General features: G+C 53.0%; 1 protein-coding gene across 2 annotated transcripts; it reads right to left on the minus strand.

The window, feature by feature from the left end:
• Nucleotides 1-402: 402 nt before the first annotated feature.
• Nucleotides 403-14,859, minus strand: CSF3R (colony stimulating factor 3 receptor). 2 transcript variants are annotated; one of them, XM_026516643.4, is made up of 18 exons: nt 14,695-14,853; nt 13,483-13,541; nt 12,175-12,308; nt 11,528-11,611; nt 9,409-9,702; nt 8,374-8,497; nt 8,033-8,220; nt 7,031-7,200; nt 6,763-6,916; nt 6,597-6,676; nt 5,974-6,181; nt 4,847-5,035; nt 4,345-4,446; nt 3,576-3,722; nt 3,320-3,460; nt 2,990-3,083; nt 2,676-2,757; nt 403-2,279 (listed from the first exon to the last, which is right to left on the minus strand). In XM_026516643.4, the coding sequence occupies exons 4-18, from the start codon at nt 11,589-11,591 to the stop codon at nt 1,800-1,802; spliced, it is 2,517 nt and encodes an 838-aa protein (XP_026372428.1). In that variant the 5' UTR covers nt 11,592-11,611; nt 12,175-12,308; nt 13,483-13,541; nt 14,695-14,853; the 3' UTR covers nt 403-1,799. The 2 variants fall into 2 exon arrangements, with proteins under 2 accessions (XP_026372428.1, XP_026372429.1); XM_026516644.4 differs by lacking the exon at nt 12,175-12,308 and having other exon boundaries at nt 14,695-14,859.
• Between the last annotated feature and the right edge of the window lie 12,746 nt (nt 14,860-27,605).

Below are 27,605 nucleotides of genomic sequence, written 5' to 3' on the forward strand. Positions count from 1 at the left end.
TAGGGCCTGCCTTAGCCTTCTCCCCCAACCTAGTCTTTCTTCTTCCTCTCCCACCACATTCCAGGATGAGGCCCCGGAAGAGCTGCTGGGCTTCATTCAGCGTCCTCTCAGGCAGCCTTGTAAGCCTCGTGATGAAGGTCGCTGATTTTGGGGATGGGATAGCCCTGGGCTGGAACTGAAGCTCAGCCGTGTACTGTGATCCTGTGGGCAAACCACCCCACCTTGCTAGGCCACGGTGTGCTCATTCATCAAACGGGAATGATAATAATAGTATCCACTTTCTAGGTTGTTGGGGGATTAACGGAGGCACTTGTGTGCAGAGGACCTGCTGTATAGAAGACGTTCAATAAATAACTTGCTGTGATATTATTGTGAAAGGAGGGGTGTAAAGACAACTACAAATTAAAAGGAGGAAAAATAAATTTTTAATGAAATAAAAATAACATTTTAATTCTCCCTTAGTGCAAAAAGGGGAAAAGCTCTCCTCCCCCTCACTTTTCTTAAAGCATTGACTTTTGAAAAGTTGTAATTGTGAATTCTTCCTCTGTCCTTTTGCGACCCATGCAGATCTTTTCAAAAACCAAGTAAGCCTCTTGCCAGTTTTACAGCACAGGAATGTCCTTCTCCAGGATGTAGGAGTCATCTCTTGAAATGTAATCATTAAGGAAGACAGTGGCCCTGTCTCCCAGTTTCTGCCGGGCTCTAAGCTGCGAACCTGCCTCTTCTCATAAAGCTATGAGAAAATTCGATTTCTTTGGGATAAAGGCAATTAGCAAACACAGGTGTTTACCCCATTTACCAGGTGAATTTAGGATGACCTCTGTGTGACAGATAGTGTCGTGAAGTCCTCTTGCTTGAGGCCTAGGTATTATTTATCCTGAGAGAATGTATCCACTTGGCTACATACAAGGGTAAGATTTTCTGTCTTTTCAAGCTCTTTAGGAGATTGCTGGTGACGTGAATCACATTCTGGCTTAATGTTCATTCAGTAATAAAACTGATTTCGTCCTCTTCTACCCTCATGGAGAGGTGTTCTAGGTTGGCAGGAGATTTTGTGTTTTTTTAATATTTTATTTTTAAGCAATCTCTGCACCCAACATGGGGCTCGATCTCACAACCCTGAGATCAAGAGTTGCACGCTCCACTCATTGAGGCAGCCAGGCGCCCTAGTAGATTTTGTTTTTAATTATATTTCTCCAGCAGGGTTGGGCTTTTCTGAGTCTGTTCCCCATGTCCCACAGCACTTTGTGACACCCCTCAACCCTGACCACGGTGCCCTAATGGCCAGTCTTCAAGTCTCTGAGTCCTTTGAGTGTGGACTGAGCCAAATCATTTTTGAATCCCTGCTGCCAGCACAGGGCCTACGTGCTAGGTGATGGCGGTGGAATGAATGAGCGAAGGCAGGAGTACCCAAATGAACACTTCTGATAAGAACCCCCATCACTGCGAGCACCCTGAAAAGAAAAAGAACAGAGGCACAGGCACACTCGAGTTTCTCAAAATCAAACCAAACCAAACCATGGACCGGTTTAAGAGACTGAAATTACAGGAAATAAGCACAAGAGGCTAGTGGGCAGGGTTAGACGAAACATTCTCTGGCCACAAAAGTGAGAGGCCCAGCCTGTGGAGACTGGGGAGATAGAGGAAGGGTGCTGGGGGCTGGAGATAGGGAGATCCCGGTACCCTTTCTGCCCTTCTGGGGCTAGGTGATTTTTCATGATGGGCTTACTCACGCTCTCCTCTCCTCTGTGGGCCAGTCCTTTCAAGAGGCAGGCCGGGGTGGGGGTGCCCAGGAAGTGCTAGACGCCCCCCAGCCCCTCTACCCCGTGGACCTGGAGCCCTTGCAGGAGGGGGAAGTCAAGCAGTGGCCCGAAGACACAATCATCCTCCTGGTTTGGGACCAGGGGCTCTGGGGTGCCCAGGGGGCTGGTCTGGAACCAGAGGTTCTCATAAAACTTGGGGCTGGGAGAAAGGCCCCCTAAGAGGGGCTGAGTAGAGTCACAGCGGAGATAGTGCCCCGGACCTGGGCTTGTGGGGCTGCCCAGCACCTTCCCATAAAGGACCTGGTCACTGGTGATAGACGGGGGCTGGGGCTGGGTGGAAGGTACTCTTGGGTCCCCCTGGAGCACATAGGCCTGGACCAGGGTGGGGAGGCCACAGGACCCTGAGCTGTCATTGGACTCCCAGGGCACTGGCTTCTTCTCTTCTTCCTCCAGCACTGTGATCTTGGTGATGGGTGGCATGCCGGGGTCCCGAAGGCTAGGCAGCTGGAAGGTCTCCTGGACATAAGGATGTAGGGTGAGGGCATGATTCATCTCAGATGTTCATCCCAACCACTGTCCCTTCCTGTGTTGGGACAGCTGTGGGGCTATTCCTGCTGCTCTCTGCTGGGACCCAAATGATGACACCTGGAAAGCACCTCACATTTTCCTGACACGTGCTATGTGCTTCAGACTTACTTTGGTGAATGTCCCCAACAATTTTGAGTGAGGTACGTCCCATTTCACAGTGAGATGGCTGAGGCTTTGAAATGGGTAGAGCTGGGATTCAAACTCAGATCTGCTTTCCTCCAGAGGGAGGGGACCTTGCCAGGAAGTGATGGGAGGAGTAGCCTTTCACTTGGAGCCTGGACCAGCACCCCCTGGCCCCATTTCCCTCTCCCTGTGGGGTCTCACCTCCACCATGATGGTAGGCACCCAGGAGCCCAGGCTGCTATGGGCTGGGTCTGGGACACTTGGCCACAGGGGATTCTTCCTGCTGCAGAAGAAGGCAAGTGAAGGCTGGGTCAGGCATGCCCTCCCATCTTTCCATTCCTTCTCCCACCCAGTCCCAGCAGCTGAAGGCCCCTTGGGTGGAGAGGAGCTGGTGGAGGGCCTGATGCAGACATGGGCCCTGAGGCCTGCGAAGGCGAGGAGGACCTTGGCCTGGCCCACTCCAGGCTGCAATTCCCTGTGGGCAGGGGTAGCTCAGGTCTCTTGAAAGGACTCACCTGGGTCTGCAGCAGAACCGGGCAGCCCCACAGAGGCAGGTGAACAAGAGCAGGAAGGCAAACAGGCCCAGGAGGACATGCAGCTCAGACTCCTCTGGGGTGAGGGGAAAGCCAGAAGACGTTAGAGTGCACGCGAGTAAGGCTGGGTCTCTTCCTCCAGATTGGGCTCTGAGGGCAGGATTGGGCCTCCTCCCTCAGGCTGAGCTTCACGCGCGGGGCTGGGTCTCCTCCCTCAGACCAGTGGATCCAGGTAAGCCCTCAAAATGAAAGATCCGATGGGTGAGGAACCCTCCCAATAGCCTTGTCTGGCCGGCCCCCATCTCCCCTTACCTAGGGCCAAGGTCATCAGGGTGAGGCTTGTACTGTTGGCGGCCCCGACCCTGCTGGTAGCCATGAGGTGAACATGGTACAAGCTGGCAGGCTCCAGGCCGTGGAGGACCAAGCCATGGGAGGAGGCATTCAGGACAGTGGCTGGGAGTAGAAGAGAATGGTCAGCCTGGGTCCAGATGCCGGGGCTCCCTCCAAGGCTGCTGAGCTCCCCCCTCCCAGGCCTTCTGGGGCTGTGTGGTGCTGAGGATAGACTCACAGAAGGACTGGTCCTGAGCATTGGTCCAGAAGACGGTGTAGTGGGTGAGGGGGCTCTTCCCCAGCTCGGGGGCCTGGGGCGCCCACTCCAGCTGGGCCCAGGTCTTGCCAATGTGCTTTAGGTGCAGCTCTGGGGCGTGGGAGGGGGCTGTCGGGAGAGAGGTGCAGGGGTTGACGGGGAGCGGGGCAGAGTGGAGGAGCCAGCGGGACATCTTGTGGCTTCCTGGACCCCAGAACTGAGACACGCTGTGGTTCAGAGTAAGAAAAAAGAGTCCAAGGGGACTCGTGCCTTAAACCTCATGTTGCCAGGACCTTCGACTGAATTCCATCAGCTAATAAGTGTGCTAAGCTAGGATTTGAACTTGTTTCTCTTTGACTCCAAAGCCTTGCCTGATTTCTGCCAGGCTTCATTTTGTTGGGTTCATTATCTGATTTCTGCCGCTCGCTCTCTGACTTTATGCCAGGCCTTCTGTCTAATTTCTGCCACACATGACACTTGATTTCTGTCAGGGCAAAATTGATCAATTTTTGCCAGATTTGCTTCTCAAATTCTGCCAAACCCAATCCCTAATTTTTATCACCCCACCACCTGACTTCTGTCCGGTTGCAGGGGTTCAGTGTAAGCCAGGGGTAATCTTGGGGTTGGGAGAGAGCCTCTTCTGAGCCAGGGGTGGGGGAGGAAGGAAATGTTCCCTCATCATCCTGATTGTTGGGGCCCAGGCAGGCACGGAGAGGAGAAGATTCTGGGAGGGGCCTGGTGGCTGACGCACCCATCTCTTGGGAGTAGGCATAGATGTGCTGGGAGGGTCCCACGGTGTCCTGGTAGAGGGGGGTCACAGTGATCTCATAGAGCTGAAAGGGCCTGATGTTCTCTGTAGAGAGAAGATGAGGCAGGCCCCTGGTGAGGGGCTGACCTCTGCAGGTGATCAGGAGCTAACCCCAGACCTCCAGTTGGGGATAACCCAGCCTCCCATTGCAGAGCTAGCCTCTTCCATCTCTTCTTCGGATCATTCGATGGGGGTAAGGGCAGAAATTGGGAAAGCTAGAAAGGGGGCGGGGTCAGGGCTGTGAAAAGTGAGCATCTGGTTACACTGGGAGAAAACGTTCTGATCCTGGGGATAGGAGAGAACAGTAAAGAGTCAAGGAAGATGCTTCTCTCAGGTGCTTCAGGCTGCCTCTTGCGTACTGTCCGACTAACACTGCCTCCCTGCTTCCCAGGCCCGGCCAGCCCGCCTGCCCCACCTGCTGGGTCCGCCTCACCCTGCACCTCACCCTGCAGCAGCGTCCCAGACATGCTTCCATTATGCTCCATCTTCCAGCTCTTATTGCTGCCGCTGGGGCTGGGGGGACCCAGACCCCACTCAATCACATAGCCCTGAGGCCGAGGGCTGGGGGGCTCCCAGCCCACCCAGAGGCTGTAGGGATCTCGAGCCACGGTGTGGAGTCTGGCCAGGGGCGGACCTGGAGACAGAGTAGGAGGTGACAGAAAAAGCGAGAAGAATGCAGGTACCAGAGCCAGAAGCCTGGGTTCTAGTCCTGGCTTTGTTACTTACAAGCTGGGTGACCTTGAGTCAGTCACGTTCAGGACCTCAGTTTGCTCATCTGCAAGGGGTCTGGTGCAGATCCCATGAGATGATGCCTAGGACGAGCCTAGCACAGTGCCCCGTGCAGAGGAGTGCCTGATGGTGATCGATGCTAATGCTGTGTCGTTCGTGGGGTTATCGCTGTGGTCCTTGGAGCGTGTTCATTTCCTGAGTCCACTAAGAGTCCCGTGAGGGAGCCGCCACCCTGGCCCCATTTTATCAAGGAGAAAACTGAGACAGGCTAAGTAACTTGTCTAAGGTCACATGGCTAGTAAGTTGGAATATTTGCTCTTGTTATCACTAGTCTCACCATATTCAGGGGAACCTGGGGGTGGTGGTGGTGGCTGATCCCCTGGGAACGAGCAGTTAACTCAGGGACCGTGTTTCAGCTGGAAAAACGTAGGGCTTTCTCCCCATCTTCCTGGGCAGATGGTCTCTGTGTGTGCACATGGGAGTGTGTGCCTATGACCGTCTGCACTTTGTATGTGTGTGTGTGTGTGTGTGTGTGTGTGTGTGTGTTACCACCACCAGCTTAACTTGGTTCTGGCTCGTGATAATAATAGTAGCTAACACATACTGAGCAGTAACTTGGTGCCAGACACAGGTCTGGACGCATGTAACCTTCATAACAATGCTTTGAAGTAGACACTGTATCATCCCCCTTTGCTAGGTGAGTAAACAGAGGCCAGGGAGGTTAGGTCACTTGCCCCGGTCACGCTGTTAGCAAGTGACAGGACTAGATGTGAACCCAGGCAACCTAGCTTCCGAATTAACGTGCTTAACCACCGCGTTCTACTGGCCACCAGCCCCCTTTACCTCTGCTCTCCAGGAAGACCACTGGGGTGGGATGAGAGGTCCCGGCTGTGTTATAGGCCACAAGGACCACCTCCCGGGCTTCCAAGGGCAAATGGAAGGTGCAGCTTAGCTCCGTGGTGTTGCAGAGGGGGGGGACTGTCTCAGCCTGGTCTGGAGCTCTGACCAGGTAGCCTTGGATCTGTCCGCTGTATTTGTCCAAGGGCGTTGGCTGCAGTGGGCACGGGAAGAAGAGGATAAGGGGGCTGCACAGCTCATCTTGAGTGGGGTGGGGCTTCTAGATGGGGTGGTTGGGTCATAGGAACTGAGTCCCACAGGCTGGGAACCAGCCTTCTTCCCTCCCTTCCTTCTTGCCCTGTTTACCCCGTGCCAGGACCTAGGAGGGCGGAAAGGAAGAAGCAGGTTGGCACTTAACTCATCCCTGAACCGGCCCTTTGTCATAAGTGAGTCCTGCATTCTAGTCTCGCCAGAAGGGCACTGCCCAGCTTCCCAGGCACATGCAAAGTGCCTGCAAATGACATACAAATCCAAGCCTCCCGGACCGGCTGGACTCCTGAGCCCCAGCCCGCAGGGATCTGTCCGGGTGGAAGGAGTCTCAGGGATGGAGGGATGTCAGAATGGGTCACCTTCCAGAACAGCTGCACATCCGCCGTCCTGGGGTCCAGCTGTCTCTGCCGCCACCATGTGTCCAGTCTGACGATGGGGGCTATGGAGCAAGAAGAGGGTCAGGGAGGGCCCTGGAGGCTGGACGTTGCCCTGATAGCTACTCCCAGGCCCTCACCACCCACTTACCCTGTTGCGCAGTGGTCAGCGTCAGGCTAGGGCTCCAGTCGCTCCAGTGGCCAGGCAGGGGCCAGCGGGTGCAACGCAGCTGCAGGGCGTAGGCTGTGGATGGGAGGAGCCCGCAGAGCTCATACTGGAGGGTCTGCGACAGCAGGGGGCCCACCTGGTGGGGTGGCCGAGGCTCTGAGCCTGGATCCTGTGCCCTTCAGGGCCAGCTCAGCCAGCCTCCCCTCAGTCCCCCCAACCCCCAGGCTCTTGAGGTCACCCTCCGCCTCACCAGGGCCCAGCTGGCTTCTCCAGGCTGTGGCTGGTGGCGTAGCTCACATTTCTGTTCTATGTACAGGCTTGGCCTCCATGGCTCCCAGCGCAATAGCAGGCAGCCTGGCTGGGGTGGGGCCACCTCAGGACTGGGGTCCAGGGCCCACAGGGTGGGGGGCTCCAGCTTCACTGCAGGGAGAGGGTGTTGTCAGAAACGTCCCCTGCCCCATCCCGTAGGGGTCTGCCTTGCTCCTGCTTTTCTCTTTGCCTGTTGTTGCACTTTCAGCCCTAGGTCTCCATCCCTGGGGTTTCTGTCAGTCTGTCTCTCTTTTTGTTCTCTGTCTCTCTGTGTCTCTTCATCTCCATGTCATCACGTTTCTGCAGGTCTGTCTCTGTACGTGTGTCTGTCTCCCTCTAGGTCTGTTTCATCCTCTTGCCCCAAGGCCTTTGCACTTGTTCTCTCTGCCTGGAGCCCTTTCCCCTCATATCCAGTGGCCTGCTCCCTCATTTCCTTCAAGGATTTTCTCCAATTTGTCCCCTTCTCAGTGAGGCCGCCCCTGACCGCCTTACTGAAAGGGCAACTGTCCCCTAACCCCAGCTTTCCCTACACTCTTCCCTGTTTTAACTTCCTCGTCACACTTCTCATCACCTGACATTCTGTTTTATTTAGTTTGCCCCCTAGAATGTAATGTTCCAAGGGCAGGAGTTTTGCTATTTCGTTCAGTGCTGTCTCTCCCGCACCTAGAACAATGCCTGGTAATTAGTGGGCGCTTTAAGAAACTTGCTGAGAGAATTATTGAAGGTGTCTCCTTGCCTCTGTTTCTTCCGTGTCTGTGTGTCTGTGTCTCCATGGCTCTGTCCCCACCTGTGTTCCATTTTGTCTCTGTCCCTCTTGTCTGCCTCAGTCTCTTGGTCTTCCAGTGTCTCCTTGTCTGTCTGGGTCTGTCATTTCCTCTCTGTGCCTCTCTGGCTTGGTCCGTTGTGGGGGCCTCTCCCCTCCCCCGTACCCGGCATCACCCACCGACATCCATGGGAACGAGGCACAGCTGTGGGGACTTGCTGGTCCCTAGCGCATTCTCGGCCTGCACCCAGATGCCCATGTTCTGGTACAGCTGCAGGTGTCTCCGTGGGATGGAGCAGTGGTTCTGCCCATCGTTAGGCACGCAGTCGGGGATAGAGTCCTCTTGGGTCTGACAGTTGCCGCGACTCCTGCCAAGAGGCCAGGCTTGGGTGTCTAGCAGAAGAAGAAAGCGAGGCTCCCTTCTCCCTCTCATGTTTGCCTCTGGCTCCCCCAACCCACAGTCCCGCCCATGTCCCACCCTAGGATCCAAAAGAACCAGGGGCTAGTGTAGAGACCCTTACTTGAAGCTCTTGAGGGTGAAGTTGGTGGACAGGTGGTTGTTGGGTCCTGGCTCCCACTGACAGATGAGGCTGTTGGTTGTGAGGTTCATGAGACAGGACAGGTTGTGGGGTGCGGCGGGAGGGTCTGCACACAGGGTGGGAAGAGTGAGGGCTTTGGGTAGGACCATGCAGAAAGCTCCAATTGGAAATAGTCAGCTTTCTTTCCTTGCTCTGGATAGTTCCCTCTGGGGTCACCTTGTCTATTTGCTTGTCTCCCTATCAGGTGACCCTGGAGGGGCAGCCCTGGGGAAAGTCAAATGCAGGCCTGGACAGGGGCAAGTGCCACAGAGCGTCCCACCCCCTCAGCTCTGCCCTCTTGGACAGGGACAGTGTCCACCTGGCTTTTCATCCTGGTTCTGCCATTTTTAGCACATCTGGAAGTCACTTAACTGCCCTGTGCCTCAGTTTCTTCATCTGTGAAACAGGGGTGATGGGAATATGCTTACCCCCTGGGGTTGTGGGGGCTGAATGCCTTACTATGTCCGCAGCGCTCTGAGCCATGCCTGGCACGTGGTAAGTGCTATGTCAGTGTTAGGCGTACTCTGAGTGACTCTTAACGAAAGAAACTGGTCTTAGTGTTTTTCTTATGCATTGGCTTGGCAGAAAGTCCTCGCTTCTCAGTTTGAGTAGAAGGCTGAGAAACTAGGAGCAGGCCCAGCTGGTCGAGTGTCCTCCCTGGGCACACCGTCCCATGGCTGAGTATTTGGGCTTCCTTGCCAGCCAGAGGGAGTCATGGTTACTCCACCATGCTGCCTGATAGAAAACTCAGCTACATCCTTAGTTTGTGACCTTCACCAAGTCACTTACTCTCCCTGAGCCTCAGTTTCCTCATCTGCAAAATGGGGCTGCACAGCACTCTGTACTGGTAGGGAAGATTATCTGATGCCATGCCCGTAGCGTGCTTATTCAGCAAGAGCTCAGGAAATACTATGAGCTCTTAAGAGTGACGGCAGGAGGGCGTGGAGGCAGAGTGGGTGGATGGCCGCGGGCACTTACAGCCGGCCTGCACCTCAGCCTGGTCCAGGATCTGCAGGCTGGTGCCCCAGCGCAGGCAGCAGGAGAGAAGGACCCGAGGGCTGTTGAGATGGGCCACAGTGATGGTGAATTCCTGCCTTCCATCCGCCAGACGCTGCCTCTTTCCGGGTTGAAGCTCCGTTCCCAGTTTCCACAGAATCTGGGACTCGGGGTCCAGGTGGCTGCAGTTCGGGCTGATGGTGCAGGAAGCTGTGATGGGATCCCCCAGGTGGACAATGGGGGTTGGGAGGCTGATGCGCCCGCACTCCTCCAGGCCTGGGGTAGAAGAGGATGGGCCCTGAGTCACTCCTATGCCCGGCAGAGCTGAGCTATAAACCTAGGCCTTTGTATTCCTAGACTCAAGGCCCTTACCCCCTTGCCTCACCCCCTAAGATATGGGGGCTGGGATGGGGTGAATGCCTATGGGGACGGTGAGGGGCTCTCAGGGGTGAGAGAGAGCTGGTGATGTGTTGATCAATGTTTCTCAACTGGCTCTACGAGAAAACCAGATCCCGATGGGTAGTATAGGCTGCTTTCTCTGGTGTAAATATTCCCGCCAAGACGGATTTTCAAGCTGCCAGCGTGACATCACTGAACGTGAACTTGGGAGGAAATGTGCACACTTAGGTCTTGCGGGCCACCACCAGCACACTGCCAGGCAGGGACGAGGCCCCTCTGCGGCTCCCTCCCCAGAGGTGGTGAAAGCAATGGTTGGAGTGATAAGAACCCCACAGCCACAGCTCTCAGAATTCAAATCTGATTGTGTTACCCCGTCTGGACCACAGCCGCCCAGCACTTTAGTGGTGTGGTGGATAAGAGCACGGGTGTTGGAACTAGACCGCCTGGGTTTAGAGCCCGGTTCTATTGCTTCTTAATTATAGGACCCTGGCAGGTTACAGAGGCTATTTGTGCCTCGATTTTTCTCATCTGTAGAATGGGGATGAAAAGTAATCCCCACCTTCATCTTGCTCACCTGATTAACATCTAGCATCTTGGGGGAATCAGACCAGGCGCTGATCAACCAGATCAGGCCAAGTGCCCTGAATTTTCCTAAAGCTCTTATTCTCCTTCATAATTATAGTCACGTGATAAGTTGCTCGTCTGTCTCCCCAGTTAGACCAAAGGTTCCGTGAGGCCAGAGGCCTTGGCTGTTGGTCTCATTACTGTATGCCCAGAGCTTAGCATAGAATAGGCCCTTAGTGAGTATTTATTGTATAAACAAATAAGGAAGCACTGTACTTTGCCCACCGTGCCGTCTTTCCTCTGTCATGTGTTCTGATGCCTGTTTGCTGTTGAAGATGCTGAGGCCCTAAGAGGAGAAGGAATTTGCCCAGGATCACAGAGCAAGTTCATGACTTTCAACATGGGGCTCCTATCACTTCACCGACTCAGAATTTCGGACTGGGAGGAACCTCGCCAAACTCTTTACTTCAGAACTCCACCTAACATTGCATCCTCTGCAGCAGGGCTGGGATGGCCCGTTTTTGTACGGCCTGCCAGCTAAGAATGGGGTTTATATCTTTAAAGGGTGAAAACAAAACAGAAAACAGATAAGAACATGCAACAGAAACTGTATGTGGCCTGCAAAGCCGAACTATGGCTATCAAGCAATGTTTGCTGACCCTTGCTATGCAGCATATCCCTGTCAATCCTGGCCTCAGCTTGCATACCCCCAGAGATGGAAAGCTCTCCACCTCTCAAGATAGTTTCCATGGTTGGAGAGCTCTGCCTGGGCTTCCTTATTCCAGGAGGAATCCTGCCTCCTATGGCTCCCACCCCGATTCCTTTGTCGCCCATGAAGGCTGTAGAGGACCCAGAGCCTCCTCCTGACAAGCCTGGCAGAGATTTGCAGACAAGACCTGGGTCCATTGGCCTTTTGCAGGCTGACCAGCCCAGGCCCTCTGGCCATTCCGCATGGGTGGTGGTTTGCCCCCAGAGGTCTGTGGGTGGCAGCCTGGCCACATCTGTGCTCAGCCTTGATTCTCTGGGAACCCCTGGAGCAGTGTGGCAGTGCAGGCAAATGATTCCCTCCTCTACCCCTGTATCTCTCTCCCTGTGACTCCCCTCTCCCCACAGCACCCCTGTCCCCGGCCATACTCACTTCTGGGGAGCAGCAGGATAATCAGGGCGGCCACGGTCAGGCTCCAGGTTCCCAGCCCTGCCATAGTGCCAGTTTGGTGTTCACCTGGAGGCAGAGGGGGATGGTGAAGGTCATGGGCTTTGGAGTCAGAGCTGAGCTTAACCCTTGCTCTGCCACGGTGTGGCTTTGGCCAGGTGACTTGACCTCTCTGAGCCTCAGTTTCTTTGTCCGCAGAATGGAGGTAATAACAGCCTATACTGCACTGGACTTTGGGAAGAAGACACGAAATGATGGAAGGCACATAGGCAATGACTCTGTAAGTGACGGCCACGGTCGTTACTATATTTGCCTTTCGGGAGAGAGCAGAGACAGGAGCATCAAGGAACAGCATTCTTCCTCCTTCCCTTTTATCTTAGCTGGGCTTGCATGGTATGCAGGTAGTTTATTTTGGAAAGATCCCAGGACCAGAGTGAGGGGTTGGGAGAATGAAACAGGCAAGGAAGGAAAGCTGACACAAGGGTACATCATGGAACTGGGGTCATCCTCTAGGGGCAACTGGGGCTCCATCCTGCTGGAACCTTCCAAGGAGCTGTGTGGAACATGCCTCAGGACTATCCACTCAAGGGACAATTTATCCCTTGAACACGAGGGAGGATGGGAACATTTACCTACTGACTTCTGTCCCCCATCGGTCAAGGGGTGTTCTTTGGGGTATTAACTTCCTGGGACATCCGGGTTGCACACGCGTGAGTACGAGGCAGGTTCTCCTGAGGAGCCGTGCCAGAAGGGTCAGAGACGCTCCCTGGCAGAAAGGGGTAATGGCACAGAATAGCTGAGGCAAGGGGCTGTCAGGTTACGCCTGTGGGAAGCTGGGCTCCATGGCGATGGCGGGAACGGGAGGGCACAGGGGGTCCAACACAACCCCAGTTCTGGGCTCAGAACTGTGGAGGTGTTCCGGCGCCAGGTGTCCCAGAAACTATGCAAAGCGTGTTCTGCCACTGGGATGGGCTTCTAGCCTTACCCTCCCTTCTGCCCCCACTGGGGTCTTGGGACCAGGCACCTGATTCTCCAGCACCAATTGGCACTCTTGGCAGCTGGTCAGTGGAAATCCCCGACGAGCCTACATGTATGACCAGGAACACGTACGTGCACGTGGTGTCCCAAGGGATCCCCTGCGCTTAGAGGCAGGAAAGCTTCTCTCCCTTTTCTCTCCCTCCCAGACAGAGGTGTGAATAAGAGCTGCCCAAGATACCCCAGGCTGTTCCTTCTCACAGAGGCCTCACCCCAGCCCCTGGGCTATTCATATTCATTTCCGTATCAGGATGCCAGGGGACTGCTAGCCCATACGTCACTTTTTTTTGCAAATCAGGAAAAACGTGCCCCTTCCTCTGGACAGATGCAGCCCCACACTAAGACCAGGCAACTGAAGAATAGGCTGGATTTCAGCCTCCACTTGCTCCTCAGCTGAGCAGCTTTGTGCAGTGAGAAACCCGCACAACTGTTCAGAGTATCCCTGTCTACCAATCAGTAGTTGGCAACTTTCTTACTCCAGCATAGCAGTTTGATTATCCCCCAAGCACACTCGATGGGGAAGATTTAGCCTCCTAGGCCCAGACTTTGGGACACCGTTTTCCATTTCCATGTGCTTTTGATCATACCCCAGCCCTGCCACCCCAGCAAGGGTCAGCATAAGGCCTAGCTTATGTCCAGCAAGGTACTACTTCATCCCTCTCCTCTGGCTCCTGTCCAGAATGGGCAACCAAACCCCACTCTGAGAGGCCCTGGCATCCTCCCCTTGGCATGTTTGGCAGCAGTCCCTGGTCCCCCACGGCAGCCCGGGGTGCCCCCCACCCCCATTGAGTGTGACCGGGGACCTGTTGGAGCACGGCTCACTCTCTGGGGGCCAGTATGTGGAGAGGGTGGGAGCCCAGCTCTGAAGCTGACCACCTGCTCTGAACCCCGGCTCCGCGACTTACCAGCTTTGTGACCGTGGACAAGTTAGTTACTTCACCTCTCTGAACCTTGGTTTCCCCATCTGTGAAAGAGGGAGAACATTAGCACACACTTCTCAGGATGGTAGCGAGGAGGCACCGAGATGGGCTGGGATACAAGCACACTCAGTGACCATAAGTTGTTTTCACGCTCTGTAAAGTGGGACACCGTGTCATGGAATCCAGCATGTGGCCTCCTCTCCCCCTCGCAGGCTGTGTGGTCACAGCATCCTAGGACGGCCACCTTGTTTTCATCTGTGTCACACTACATGGTTTCAAAGCCCCGTTTCTGGGTCTCTTACTTGTAGCTCCTTGGCCCCCCCAGTCTCCTCTTTGCTTCATTTCTCCCCAATCAGTCCCAGCGGAACCCGCTGCCTCCTGGAGGCACTGCCATCTCCCGCCTCTTCCTGCTCTCCTCTCCTTTCCCTGCACTCGGCCTTCTGCCCTCCTCTCCCTGCCCCAGCTCACACTGTCTCTGCCCTGTCATGTCTCCTGTCCTTCAGGGAGATTCTTCCTGTGGGAGGAGGGGGCTGGGACTGAACAGAGGGAGAGGCCCTCCCAGATGTGGTGGCGAGGAAGAGGGAGGCAGAGCTGCCGAAGGGGTAAGAATGTGAAATGGGCACACAGGTGGTGAAGCCTGGGTGGGACAGGTGCAGAGAGAAAGAGCCCAGGGGACGAGGACGTTGACCCAGAGGCCCAGGTGCTCAAGGCCGAGAAGCAAGAGGTCCCCAGGAGAGTTTAAGATTCGAGAGAGGGAAATGTGAAAGATAGGGAAAGGCACAGAAAGACTCGGAGACAGACGGACAGACAGAGACCCAGAGCCCAGATAGGCCAGGGAGGGGCTGGGGAGGCAAGACAGAAACAGGGGAGACAGGGACAGGCTGAGACATAGGGTCTGAGATGGGGACGTGGAGAGAGATGGTGATTGTGCCCTTCCCCGAGCCCAGCTCGGTGTCCCCAAAGAGATATTCAGCGGTTTGTGACTTCCCCAATGCACCCCCCCCCCAAAGTGGGGGCAGCCCTGGTAAAAGAGACTCCTTGTCCAGGGCTCCTGGTTCCCAGGGACCAATGCTGAAGGCAGGAGCCCTGGTCCCAGGCCTGCCCATGGGCCCTTGGCAGAGCTGGGGGGAGTGGACCCGGGACTCGAGGGTCCCGTCAAGCCCAAGGTACAGCCCTCCCCGTGGATCCCCTACTCACTCTGGAGCCTGCAGCGGGCACCCGCCTGGCCTCCCTGGTCTCTGCTCTCCTCTTGAGGGCAAGTTCCTGAAAACAGCCTCAGTCCAGCTTCTCTCCCCAGCCCTGTCGTTAATGGCTCGGTCTCTGACAGACCCAGGGGCCGCCGATTGCAACACCTGCCCAGCCTCCTTCCCTCCCCTGCACTGTCAGTCAGTCGCTGAAGCACAGGGCAGCCCCTTCCTCCCAGGAAGGAGCCTGGGAGGGAAGCCGGTGAGGCTAGACAGCCTTCCTGCCTCAGGGGTCTCAAAGGGGCCGGGGAATGTGGCAACGGTGTCCCTCTCCCCTGCCTCCGGATTTCCTGACCTCAAAGCTTTGGGGCTGGCCAGGGCCCAGGCTTCAAGCCGCCTGGGTGCCATTCCCATGCCCCCACCCCTTGGGGGAGCATCAGTGGGAGACAGACTCTGACTCGCAGGCTCGCTCAGCCCTAAGCCTCTTTTTGGCTCTAGCCTTGGGACCCCAATCCTCACAGTACTCGAGGGGGCAGCCTCCAGGTTATGGGAAGTTTAGTACCTGACTCACTGTGCCCCTCTTCACTGTGTATTTTCCACCATTAACTGGCAATGGGGAAATGGGGACTCTGGAAACAAGACAGGGGGATGGCGTGGGGAGGCTCAGGGTCTTCGTATGCTTCCTTGAAATTGGTTTATTCACAACGATTCTGTTGTGAATATGTTTTGATTGAGTGCAGTAGACCAAATTTTGTGTCTTTCATTGTCTGTATCTATGATTCCCTTGGAACTGCTTATATAGATTTAAAAAAAATTTATTTATTTGACAGAGAGCGAGAGCAAGTAGGGGGAGCAGCAGAGGGAGAGGGAGAAGCAGGATCCCCACTGAGCAGGGAGCCGAGGCGGGGCTTGATCCCAGAAGCATGGGATCACGACCTGAGCCGAAGGTAGACGCTTCACTGCCTGAGCCCCCCAGGCGCCCCTTGGAACTGCTTATAAATAATTTTCTGTGCATTTTTCTGAAGAGGGTTCAGACTGTTCAGAGTGTGTCGGATTTATGACCCAGTAAGGTTAGGTACCAAACGGCTAGCAGAGTGTCCATAACATATGATCCTTTTTAGGAAAACAAGTCTTCTGAGTCTGGTGTGAGGGGCAGACCTGGGCTGCCGTGGAGGGTCCAGATGGGAATACCCACCTTCTGTGGCAACCTCCCCATGATGTCCTGTAGGCCCCGCGTGCTCAGCAAACCCCGTCGACTGTTCTTTCAAAATATAACCAGAATCTTGGGTAGACAGGTGTTTCCTACATAGTTCACCTTGGCTCTGTGTTTCAATATTTTCATGATAAAAAGCTGGAGAATATAAACCGCACCTAAACCAATACCAGTCGGGATTAAACCCCCTTATCTCCTACTTCCATCGTTGCCATCGTCTCCTTCCTGGTCTCCTACTTCCATTCATTCTTGTCCCCCACCCATCTGTCTATTGTACCTTCAGCAGCCAGTGTGATACTGACCCCCAAAATAGTCAGTTCATGTCATCCTCCGTCCCAAAGCCCCCCAGTGGGTCCCATCTCACTCAGAGTCAAAGTCAAGGCTCTTTCGATGACCTACAAGGCCCCACTCAACATGGGGGCCCCCTGTCCTATTATTCTCCCCCTCGCGGCTCTGCTGCAGCTACTCTGTTTTTCTTGTTGTTTCTTACATTTGTTAAGCTCCCTCCTGCCTCAGAGACTTTGCACTTCCTGTTTCTTGTGGCTGGATTCTTTCCCCCCCAATAATGACATGGGTCACTCCCTCTCCTTCTTCAGGTCTTTGCTCACATATCAACTTCTCATTGAGGCTTTCTCTGACCACCCTTTAAAAAAATTGCACCCCCCTACGCCCGCTCTTTTTTCCCATGTCCCTTTTCACCATCTGTCATTGGCTTTCCCCACCCCCCACCTCCCACTAGAATAGAAGCTCCACGAGGGCAAGGGTTTTAGTCTGTTTTGTGCAAAACTTTATCTCCATTGTCTACAACACTTCCTGCCACCTAGTGAGCCCTCAGTGCATACCAAATGAATGATTGAATGAATGACTCTTCCCCCCACTTTGCCAAACCTGTCCCCAGTCCTCATGTGCCTCATCTTGGTAAAGTGTATCACCGTCCCCACTCCCCCAAGTCACCCAACGCAGGCACCCAGGAGTCCTTCCTCACACCCCCTTCTCCACACTCCCATATCCAATCAGTCCATCATGAAGGAGAATGGGCCTTTGGTTCATCATTCAGAAAACGTGTGCAGGGGTACAATGGTGACCAAAGCAATTTTCATTCCTGCCTTTACAGAGCTCTCTGTCTTGTCCACAACTCTGAAATTCATCTTCTCTCCCTGCCTTTGTCAGGTCTCCCCAGCCCTCACCGGGACTCCCCGCGGGCTCCCTGCTCTGGGCTCTCTCCCTCCACCCTCTGTCAGCACCTGGCAGAGTGAGCTTTCCTACACACAGCTGACCATACTGGTCCCCTTTCTTCAGAGGCCCTAGGATACATCCTAATTCCTTCACAGAACAATCAAGATACCCCACCAGCCGGCACCACCTCCCTCCCCTGCCTTACCTGCCTCCGCTTCCCCAGACACACTTCTTCGGGCTGTAGTCATGCAGCACTGGCTCTCATCTCCCTCCCTGCCCCAGGCTCTGCACACCTCTCTGTGTTTGCTTTCGCTGACCCCCTGTCACCTCCAGCTGGCTGAGTCCTGCCTCTGACCCAGCTCAGACCTCCACCCTGTGCTGAGCATCTCTCTGGGCTGGGTCGGGTGCCTTCCTTCCTTGGCGATCCCATATTATGGCAGTGGGCTGTTGGCTGTCTGCCTCCTCCATTAGACTGTGAACTCCTTGAGGGCAGGAACCATAGTCTCGTCTCTGCCTCCAGCCTCTGCATAGAGGATCTCCCAGGCTGCAGAATCTCCCTGTCCAAGCCTCCATCCGTTGCCTTATCTGCCACAGGGAAAATAACTCCTCCCAGGGGTTTTGTGAGGATTAAATGAACTATGGGAGTTATAAACCCCAGCGTGGTAGGTGTTCAGTGAAACTCCTTTCCCTTCCCCCCAGTGCATAGTTCAGTATTTCAGAGCAAGATTTTACTGAACTCACCTGTGCTCCATTCTCCGCCGAAGACCTGCACCAGGAAACAAAACTGTAGCAGCTGAAATGAAAGTTAGATTGAAGGAAGAACTTTCCTTAAGGGAGAGACATTGGCGACGTTATATTAGTGCTGAGAGGTTAAGAGTGGGGCTGAAGTGTCAGACTGCTTGGGTTTGCCACCTACTAGCTGTGTGGTGCCGGGCAAGTTGTTTAACCTCTCTGAGCCTCGGTTTCATCATCTTTAAAATGGGGATAGTAGTATTTGCTTTACAGGATTTTTGAGAGAAATTGGTGAAATAATGCACGTGAGACACGTGGATCAGAGCCAAGTACACAGTAAGTGCTCAATAAATGTTTACTCTGGTGAGCTGAACAGCACGAGACAGATGTGGTCATCTCCCCTCCATCACACCCAGTGTCTGCTTTGTGGATACTTCCTCTTCCAGCACTCCTGTCCCTGGCCCCCTCCTCCATCAGACAGAGTGACCTCGGTGGGCTGGAAAGCCCAGTCAGGGAGCCCAGGGGAGAAACCCTGCTCTTGGTGGGCCTCCTGCAGGTTGGATCGTTTCAGTTTCTGTCATTGCCCGTGGTGCGTGGGGCTCCCTGAGTGGGTCAGGGAGCTGCTTGCCCCCCGGGGGCAGGAGTGGGTGGGCCGGCCAGGGTGAGTGTCCGGAAGTGGGGGCTGTGCTCATCGGCCGCGGGCTGGTTTGGCTGGAATATAGCCGTCGGCTGAGATTGTGCAAACAGGTCATTGTGCAAACACGTCCCTGTGTGTGACCTCGATTGTGCAAATAGGTGTTTACTGGAGGCTGCCTGCCTTGGACTGCCTGCTTACAAAAAGTGCCTGAGCTGTTGACTCAGAAAGAAACCAGAATCTGGACACTCATTCTTCCTTGAACACACCCTGAACTCTGTGCCTCCCGGCCTTTGCTGGGGCCGGTCTCTCTGCCCGAGGGCCCTCTCCTGCCTCTCTCCACTTGCTGAAATTGTACCCATTCTTCATGGCTCAGAGAAAATACCACTGAGTCTTTCTCCATAAACTTTTTCCTGGCTTGCACGCTCCAGGGATGCGATATGCCTCTAAATCAATGGTCCTGTTTTACCTTGTGGCCCTTTCTAGACCTTGAGCTCCCTGGGGACAAGGACCTTTCCTTGTTCACCTCAGGTTAGGAAACTGAGGCCCAGAGAGCGAAAGTGACCTGCCCCATGTCACACAGCCAGCTCACAGCAGAGCTGGGCTCTAAGTCTGGTCTCTGCGCTTTCTGTCATGCTCTCCATCCCTCTTTTGAACCCCGCTCATCTCTGACTGTGGATCTGTACTCCAGCCTCTAAATGGAGCTGGGAACTCCAACTGGAACTGGAGGGTGGGTGGGATTATACAGAGGAGGAAGGGGTACTCTGGGCAGGGGAACAGCAAGACCAAAGGAACAGGAAGAGGGTGTATGGAGGGCATCGTAGGAAGAGACAGCACCGGCCGGGGAAGGGGGTAGGGCAGGCTTGCATTTTGGACCCAGAGCATTGACTGTATGACCCTGGGCAACCCCTCACAGGTCTGCCTCTCAGATCCCCATCTGCCCCTTGATACTCCAGAGATAGCCCAGGCTAAACACGGCCCCGCACTGAGCTCCTGCACGTTTCCCCCTCACAACCTGCTTTTCCGTCCCGGTGAACGGCATCTGGAAACCTGGGCTCAGCCTGGACTCCTTGCTGTCCCTTCCGCCGCACGTCCAGCCCGTCAGCCCTTTGTGTGGGTCTGCCCCTTCTCTGCCACCTCCCTGCCACTGCGGGAGTCAGGCCACCAGCCTCGCTCTTCGGGGTGATGGCGGCAGCCTCCGCCTGCTCTCCCTGTCTTCGTTCCTGCGATGCCGCCCTTGCTATACTCGGCTGGAGAGCTTCTTCTAAACACTGTCCCCGCTGGCCCCTGCCCCAGCGGAACCTTCCATTGGTGCCTTGTTGCCCATGGGGCTAAAGTTCCGAGTCTTCCTCCTGGCCTTCGAGGCCCTTCAAAACCAGCCCCTCACCCTCCCTGATGCTGGAGCCTCATCTCTTCACGCTCCCTGCCCCCCACCTTTTTTCCTTAAGATTTTATTTATTTATTTTAGAGAGCGAGCGGGAGTGGGGGGGAGGGGCAGAGGGAGAGGGAGAGAATCTCAAACAGACTCTGCGCTGAGTGCAGAGCCCGACGCGGGGCTCGATCTTACCACCCTGAGATCATGACCTGAGCCGAAATCCAGAGTCGGACGCTTAACCGACTGAGCCACCCAGGCTCCCCTCTTCATGCTCTCTTTCTAAGCCTCCTCTTCCCCTTCCTGGACCCGGTAGCCCTGCTGCTCCAGTTATTACCCCTGTCCGGTCACATGCTGTTTTTTCACAGCTCTAAGACCTCTCCACACTGTTGCCTCTGCTTGGAAGTCCCTTCCCTTTATTTCTATGCCTGAAGAAATCCCTTTCATCGTTTAAAACCCAGGGGAAATGTCACCTCCTCTGTGAAGCCTTCCTGGATTTTGCAGGCTGGGTTCGCTTTTGCTCACCTGGGCTCCCAGGTGTTCTGTGAAGGCAGGGACTTGATCTGTGACTCCAGTGCCCAGCATGGGACTTGGCATAGAGGAGGTGTCCGTGTAAGGATGCTGAGCAATTCGGACTGTGGACCCAGGTCTTCAGGCCTGAGGGGTCCCAGCAGCCATCAGTTTTCCTGCCAAGAATCTGGAGGAGGCTCTTCCACCCGGTGGCAGCCAGCACTCCGCTATCCTGCTTTCCCGGTGCTCAAATGGGCAGAATTTTCCCGTCGGTTTGGTGCCCCCAAATGAGAAATGAATCTGTTAGGATGTAATCAAGGCTGGATGCTAGAGGGTAAAGTGCAGGGCTCAGGCTGCGAAGGGGCCGGGATGGCTGTCCAGATGCTCTCTTGGGGCCTGCCTCTAGGGAAGGAAGCAGAAATCGAGCTTTGGGTGGGCAAAAGGGAAGACCCCCCCCCCTTGTGGTCTGCTGGCCAGGAGGGCCTTATCTCTGCTCTCCATGGTGTGGCCGGGGAGGGGGTACAGTCCTGGGGGCAGGGTGTGGGAAGATCAGAGGCTGAGGGGAGTTAAAGCTCAGATACTTATCTTGGCTTGGAGGAAACCTATTCCTTCTGCAACCCTGTGGCTGGCAGGCAGGGTGGGGGGCAGCCGGATAAAGGGGAGAGTCCCCAGGCCAGCCCAGCAACTGCCCTCATCAGGGGCTTCCTTGGGTGGGGGAGCTAGATCAGGCAGCTGGTCGCCTCCCCACAGCACTGGGGTGGGCCCATGGAAGGGACAAGACAGGGGCATTTTTCCTAAAAATCCTGCCAAGAAGAGTGTCCAGGAGAAGCCTGATGACCTGTTTAAGGCAAGAGAGAGGTGAAGGCAGGTCCGTAACTCCTGTGATGAGAACTGGGGTCTGCATTCTTCTTTGCTTCCTGGGGTGCTCGATCTGGATCCTGAGAGGGAAGAGGGGTCCCCAGCACTATCCAGTGCTCCCTGTGCCATGTCCTCTGCCCCACCAGTCTAGATGCAAGGGCCACAGGTGGGGGCTTCTGGCCACAGATAAGCCTTTGGGCTGGGGGGGGGGGCACCAGGGAGCAGAAGGATGGCGGCTTTTGCAACCTCCTTGTGCTTGTAACTGTTCTTATGAGTGGTTTGGACTGCTGAGGGAAGGGCCTGATGGATCACCTCTGTCACCCAGGCTCGCCTCTCATGTTTCCCGGAATACCCAGTTTATTTAATTCATGCATTTGTTGATTCACTCACCCCTATGCCCTACCTTCTAACTCTTTTTTTTCTATTCATCCCCTTACTCATCCATCCATCCATCCATCCATCCATGCATCCATCCATCCACCCATCCATCCATCCACCCATTCATCCATCCACCCACTTGTCTCCACCCACCTATCCCTCACACTCACCTATCCACCACTCCATCTATCCATCCACTCGTCTATCCACCCACCTATCCCTCACACTCACCTATCCACCACTCCATCTATCCATCCACTCGTCTATCCACCCACCTATCCCTCACACTCCCGTTCGCTTGTTCATTTGCCAACCATGCACTCACTCATCCACCCATCCATCTATTCAGCAAATATTTTTGAGCACTTACTATCAACCAGGCCCTGCACGTGAGCCTGAGGATAGTGTATGAATAAAAGGCGAGCTCGTGTGGTCTTTGACAAACTTGCCATCCCCTCAGGCTCTTCACAGAGCCTCTGAGTGCCTCCCATCCCTAAGGATACCTCCCTGCAGCCGTTATGAATGCAGGCAGCTCCTTCTATCGAGTTCCAGGTATGAAAGGAGCCAGAAGCATGGTCGAATTGCCACTTGATCCCAGTGTTGGATCTAGACATGGCTCCTGGTCTTCATGTGAAGCCCTCGCCCGTGGAGCTGTGACACCCTCTTCTGCCCTGTTACTCTTCTACTTTTCTCCCATCACTTGGCCTTATTCTCTTGACTTGGGTGCTGCCTCATCGTCGTCCTTCTCCACGACCATCCTGCCACCATCTGGGGGGTCTTCTCAGCCACATGGGTGATGTACCCACATACTGGCTGTTCAGTTCCTTGACCAATCACCTGCAAGGCCTTCGTCACTTTAGCCACGAATACAGTGGCCGCACTGTGGACCTCACCGTCCCCTGGTACCACTCAACTTCTAAGACCTTACACCCCACACCTCCCTCTTTGACCATCCCCCTCTCTTTGTCTAGCTGTCCTCCCGGCCACTCTCACAGCTCCTGCTCTCTGAGCTCAGGGAGACCTCCAGGCCCCGGTTCCCCTGTTTTCTTGTTATCAGCCTTGACCTTGTCTTTTTCCTTCCTCCTGCTTCAGGAGCCCAGCCTGAACTCCCTGGTGACTCTCACCTGTATGCTCAGTACTTGGCAGCTCTGTGCTCCCACCTCCCTGGCCGGAAGGGCCTCACGGACCTGGCTGTCATCAGCCATCCCCCTCCCCACCCCATCCAGGCCTGCCATGGGTCCTGTGAAGACCCTCCTGGAAGATCAGACAGGGGCCTGGTCCTGGCTCCAGTTTTCCCTGGGTCTTCAAGCCGCCCCTCAAACTCTGTTCTTGTCTTTCACCCTCAAACTGTCCCTTCAGTGCTTTTGAGACACTTGAGTCCCCTTCTCAAGAGTTTCCCCCGGCAACCCTTGATTGGCTGGGAAGAGAGATGACTCTTGGTTTTCCACCATGTGTATTATGGTATTTCCCAAGAATGAGGGGCCCCTCTCATGGTCCAACTTCACCCTGCACTGCTCTCCCAAGTTCCTCCATTTCCCTGCCCTCTTTTCCATCGCTTCTCCCCTGCTTTTGTGCTAATATTAACTACCATAACCTCCTTTAGGTGCTTTGTATTTATTCATTTATCTAATCTTTATGGCTGGTCACTGGGTAGGATTTGTTCTCACATCAACCCATACCACAGATGGGAAAACTGAGAGGGCGGGCAAGTGGCAGAGTCAGGATCCGGTTCTGAACCAGTCAGCTTGACTCCACTGTGGGTATACCATGGGCTTGTGGGCTTTTCCTGCTCTGTGGCTCTGCCAGCACATTTCACCATGATCCAGTTTCTTCCTTTCCTTTAACATAAGCTCCTTTTCGGTACTATATCTTTCTCCTCCCATTCAAGCCAAAATACGATAAAGATTTGTCAACATGTGCTCTTTCCGTTTCCTTGCTGCCCAAACTAATCTGGCTTCCACCCCGTCGATCCAGAAGAACGTCGTTCTCCAGATCACCCACAACCTTCTGGTGACCGGACTCTTCTCAGTCCTCCTTCCTCAGCTGGGTTGCTGGCTTTGCCAAAGTCAGCCTCCTATTCCTTTTGACTTAATGGATTTTTGTTGAGGAATAACATATATGCATCACTGTAAAATTGTAAGTGTATTTTTTGGCCTTATTGTAAGTGTTTATAACTATGTATGTATTTTTAAGCTCTTAATTTTGAGATCATTTCTGCTTTGTAGAAAAGTTCCAAGAATAGTACAGAAGACTTTTGTCTTTTACCCAGATCCTTAACATTTTACCAAATATGCATGCTTCCTTTGTTCCTCTTTCTTTCCCTTCCTTCCTCCCTCCCTCCCTTCCTCTCTCCCTCCCTCTCTTTCCTTCCTTCCTTCCTTCCTTCCTTCCTTCCTTCCTTCCTTCCTTCCTTCCTTCCTCTTTCTTTCTTTCTTTCTTTCTTTCTTTCTTTCTTTCTTTCTTTCTTTCTTTCTCTTTCTTTCTTTCTTCCTTTCTTTTCCTCCCTTCCTTCCTTCCTTCCTTCCTTCCTTCCTTCCTTCCTTCCTTCTTTTTCTATCTATCTATCTATCTATCTATCTATCTATCTATCTATCAATCATCAATCTATCTTCTATCTATCATGGACTGAGGTGTGTGCCCCACTCCCTCGATTCATATGTTGAAGTCCCAACCCCCAGCAGAATGTGACTGTATTTGGAAATAAGGTCTTGAAGGAGGTGATTAAGTTAATATGAGGCCATTAATATAGGGCCCTAATTCAATAGGACTGGTGTCCTTATAAAGAGGAAGAGACACTACGGGTACACACATACAATGAAAAGCCCTCACCGCGAGGACACAGTGAGAAGGTGGCTGCAAGCTGAGGGGAGAGGCCTCAGAAGAAACCCACCCTGCTGACATCTTGATCTTAGACTTGTAGCTTCCAGAACTGTGAGAAAATACATTTCTGTTATTTAGGCCACTTGTACTGTGGTATTTTGTTACGGCAGTCCTAGCAAACTGATACAGTGTGTGTGTGTGTGTGTGTGTGTGTACACATACGAACACAACTTATTTCTGAACCATTTGCAAGGAAGCTGCGCACGTGATCCTCCATCCCCTTCAGTGCTATCATTGTGTACTTCCTAAAAACAAGCACACTCTCTCACCTGACCCCAGTACAATGATAAAAATAAAAAAATTAGTAATATTATCTAATCTATAGATCTTATTCAGATTTCCCCAATCGTCCCTAGATATGTTTTTAAAGTTTATTAAAAAATTATTCTCTACTATTTGGTATGTAAGCATGCTTGAAAATGATGAAGCCTCGTAATAAAATGACCATCTGTCCATCAATCACCCAACTTCCGGTCTAGAACAAGGGTCCACAAGCTATGAGCTTGTAGGCCGGTTCCTGCCCAGGCCTGTGTTCCTAAATGAGGGTTTATTGGAACACAGTCACGGCCGTGCATTTACTCGATGTCTGTAGCTGCTTTGGGGCCGCAATGAAAGAGCGAAGGACTTGTGACAGAGACCTCATGCTCCCAAAGCCAGCTGTAGCCACGAGGGCCGTTTACCGCGTGGCCCTTTACAAAAAGGGTCTATGACAGAGCCGTCCAATAGAACTTTCTGCAGGGGGGGAATGGCCTATAAATTCATGCTGTCTGGGAGCGTAGCCACTAGCCCTGTTCCTCTACTTAGCGCTTGAGATCTGGCCAGGGCGACTGATTACATGCCTTTTTTTTTTTTTTTAAGATTTTATTTATTTATTCGACAGAGATAGAGACAGCCAGTGAGAGAGGGAACACAAGCAGGGGGAGTGGGAGAGGAAGAAGCAGGCTCATAGCGGAGGAGCCTGATGTGGGGCTCGATCCCATAACGCCGGGATCACGCCCTGAGCCGAAGGCAGACGCTTAACCGCTGTGCCACCCAGGCGCCCCCCTGGCCCACGCCTTTTTATCCACTTGTGAACTCCTTCCTGTTCCACCTCTCCCTCTCTTCGGCACCCCCAGAGCTAACAACAGTCTTGAATCTTGGATTTATTATTCTCTTTCTATTCAGAAATGTATATTAAAATACAGATATCACCTATTTTGGTTTCCATCAGCAACATATTGTTTGGTTTTCCTGTTTTTGAACTTTATAAAAATGGCGTCATAGGAAATGCAGTCTTTGGCCACCTGAGTTTTTCTGTCAGCATTGGATTTCTGCCGCGTTGCTCAGGGTGATTGGAGCCTTTTCTTTTCTTTTTCTTTTTCTTTTTTTTTTTTTTTAAGATTTTATTTATGTATTTGACAGAGAGAGAGACAGCCAGCGAGAGAGGGAACACAAGCAGGGGGAGTGGGAGAGGAAGAAGCAGGCTCCTAGCGGAGGAGCCTGATGTGGGGCTCGATCCCACAACTCCGGGATCACGCCCTGAGCCGAAGGCAGACGCTTAACGACTGAGCCACCCAGGCGCCCCTGATTGGAGCTTTTTCACTTCATCTCTGTAGAGCTCATTGTGTAGCCATACCAAAAATGAGTTTTATGCATTTCTTGTTAATAGAGGTTGAGGTAGTTCTCTCCCCCTCCTTTTTTCTTTTGCTCCTAGGGACATTCTTGCACAGCTTCCCTGACGCAGAGTTCCTGAGTTTCTTTGGAGAAATTACCCGGCAAGGAGGATATGCAAATGTTCCAACTTGCAAAGAGCACCATCTTGTCTTCCAACACGCTTCCAACGTGCTCATTTGCATTCCTACCAGCTAAGTGTAAGAGTTCCTATTGATCCGGATCCTTAACAGCCCTCAGCAATGTCAGACTTCTTCATTTTTTGCCAACATGGTGTAAAATTGTAGCTCGTGTTGTCTTCGTCTGTATTTTACTGATTATTAATGAAGTTGATCTTTTCATATGTTGATTGGCTTTCATGTCCTACTTCTGGGAAATGCCTGTTGCTGTCTTTTGCTCATGTGTTCAACGGGGCTGTCAGTTGAGCGTGTTGCAAATAACTTCTCCCCAGCTGGTGGCTTGTCTTTTCATTTTCTTTGTGATGTCTTCATGAGTAAAAGTTCTTAATTTTAAGGTAATTGAATTTATGAATATTTTCTCCCGTGGTGGGTGCTTTTTATTTTGTTGGGGAAAGCCTTTCCCGTTCCGAGTCATAAAGATACCCTCCTATATTTTCTCCTATGAGTCTACACGTTTTGGCTTTCATATTTAAAGCTTTAATCCACCTGGGACTGGTATCATTTATGGTTTGGGGAAAGGATCCAATTTCATTTTTTTCTGTGTGGATATCCAATTACTCATGTATCATAGCTCTTGCTTTTCCCAGTGATCTGCAGTGGTACTGCTCTCTATGTCATAGATCAGATTTCCAAATATTTGTGGCTTGAGGCTCTCCATTCTGTTCTGCTGGTCTATTTGACCGTCCCTATGTCAATGCCATATTATCTTTATTACGTGACCTTTCAAAGTCTTAATACTTGGTAGAGCAAGTGCCCTCGCCTTATTTTTCTTTGCCAGCAGCGTCTATGCTTGGCCGTTTGCTCTTCTGAGGTGGTTAGAGTTAGCTTGTCTGGATCCACAACAATTTTGTTGAAAATTTCCTTGGAGCTGCATTGATTCTATAGACAAATTTAGAAGGAATTGACATCTTTAAATACTGTTTCCCTATCCATGAAGGACTTTTTTTCTTTTTCTTCTTTTTTTTTTGGAAATGTCTTTAAGTTTTAGGATTCTTTCCATTCAGGTTTTATACATCTTTTATTAGATTTACTCTGGGTTACCTTCTGGTTTTGTTGCCATTGTAAATGATACATATTTTAAAATTACATCCTCTAAATGCAACTGATTTTTTTTTTCCCATTCAGGAAAAGATACTTTTCTCCTTCCCTCTTACATATTGTTTTAAAAAGCTAGCAACTTTGGGGACGACTGGCTGGCTCAGTTGGTCAAGCCTGCAACTCTTGATCTTGGGTCCTGAGTTCAAGCCCCACGTTGGGCATAGAGCATACTTTAAAAAAAAGAAAAAAATCTAGGGGCGCCTGGGTGGCGCAGTCGTTAAGCGTCTGCCTTCGGCTCAGGGCG

This window comes from Ursus arctos, unplaced genomic scaffold (assembly GCF_023065955.2).
Source record: "Ursus arctos isolate Adak ecotype North America unplaced genomic scaffold, UrsArc2.0 scaffold_32, whole genome shotgun sequence".
In the NCBI taxonomy this organism is placed as follows: Eukaryota; Metazoa; Chordata; class Mammalia; order Carnivora; family Ursidae; genus Ursus; species Ursus arctos.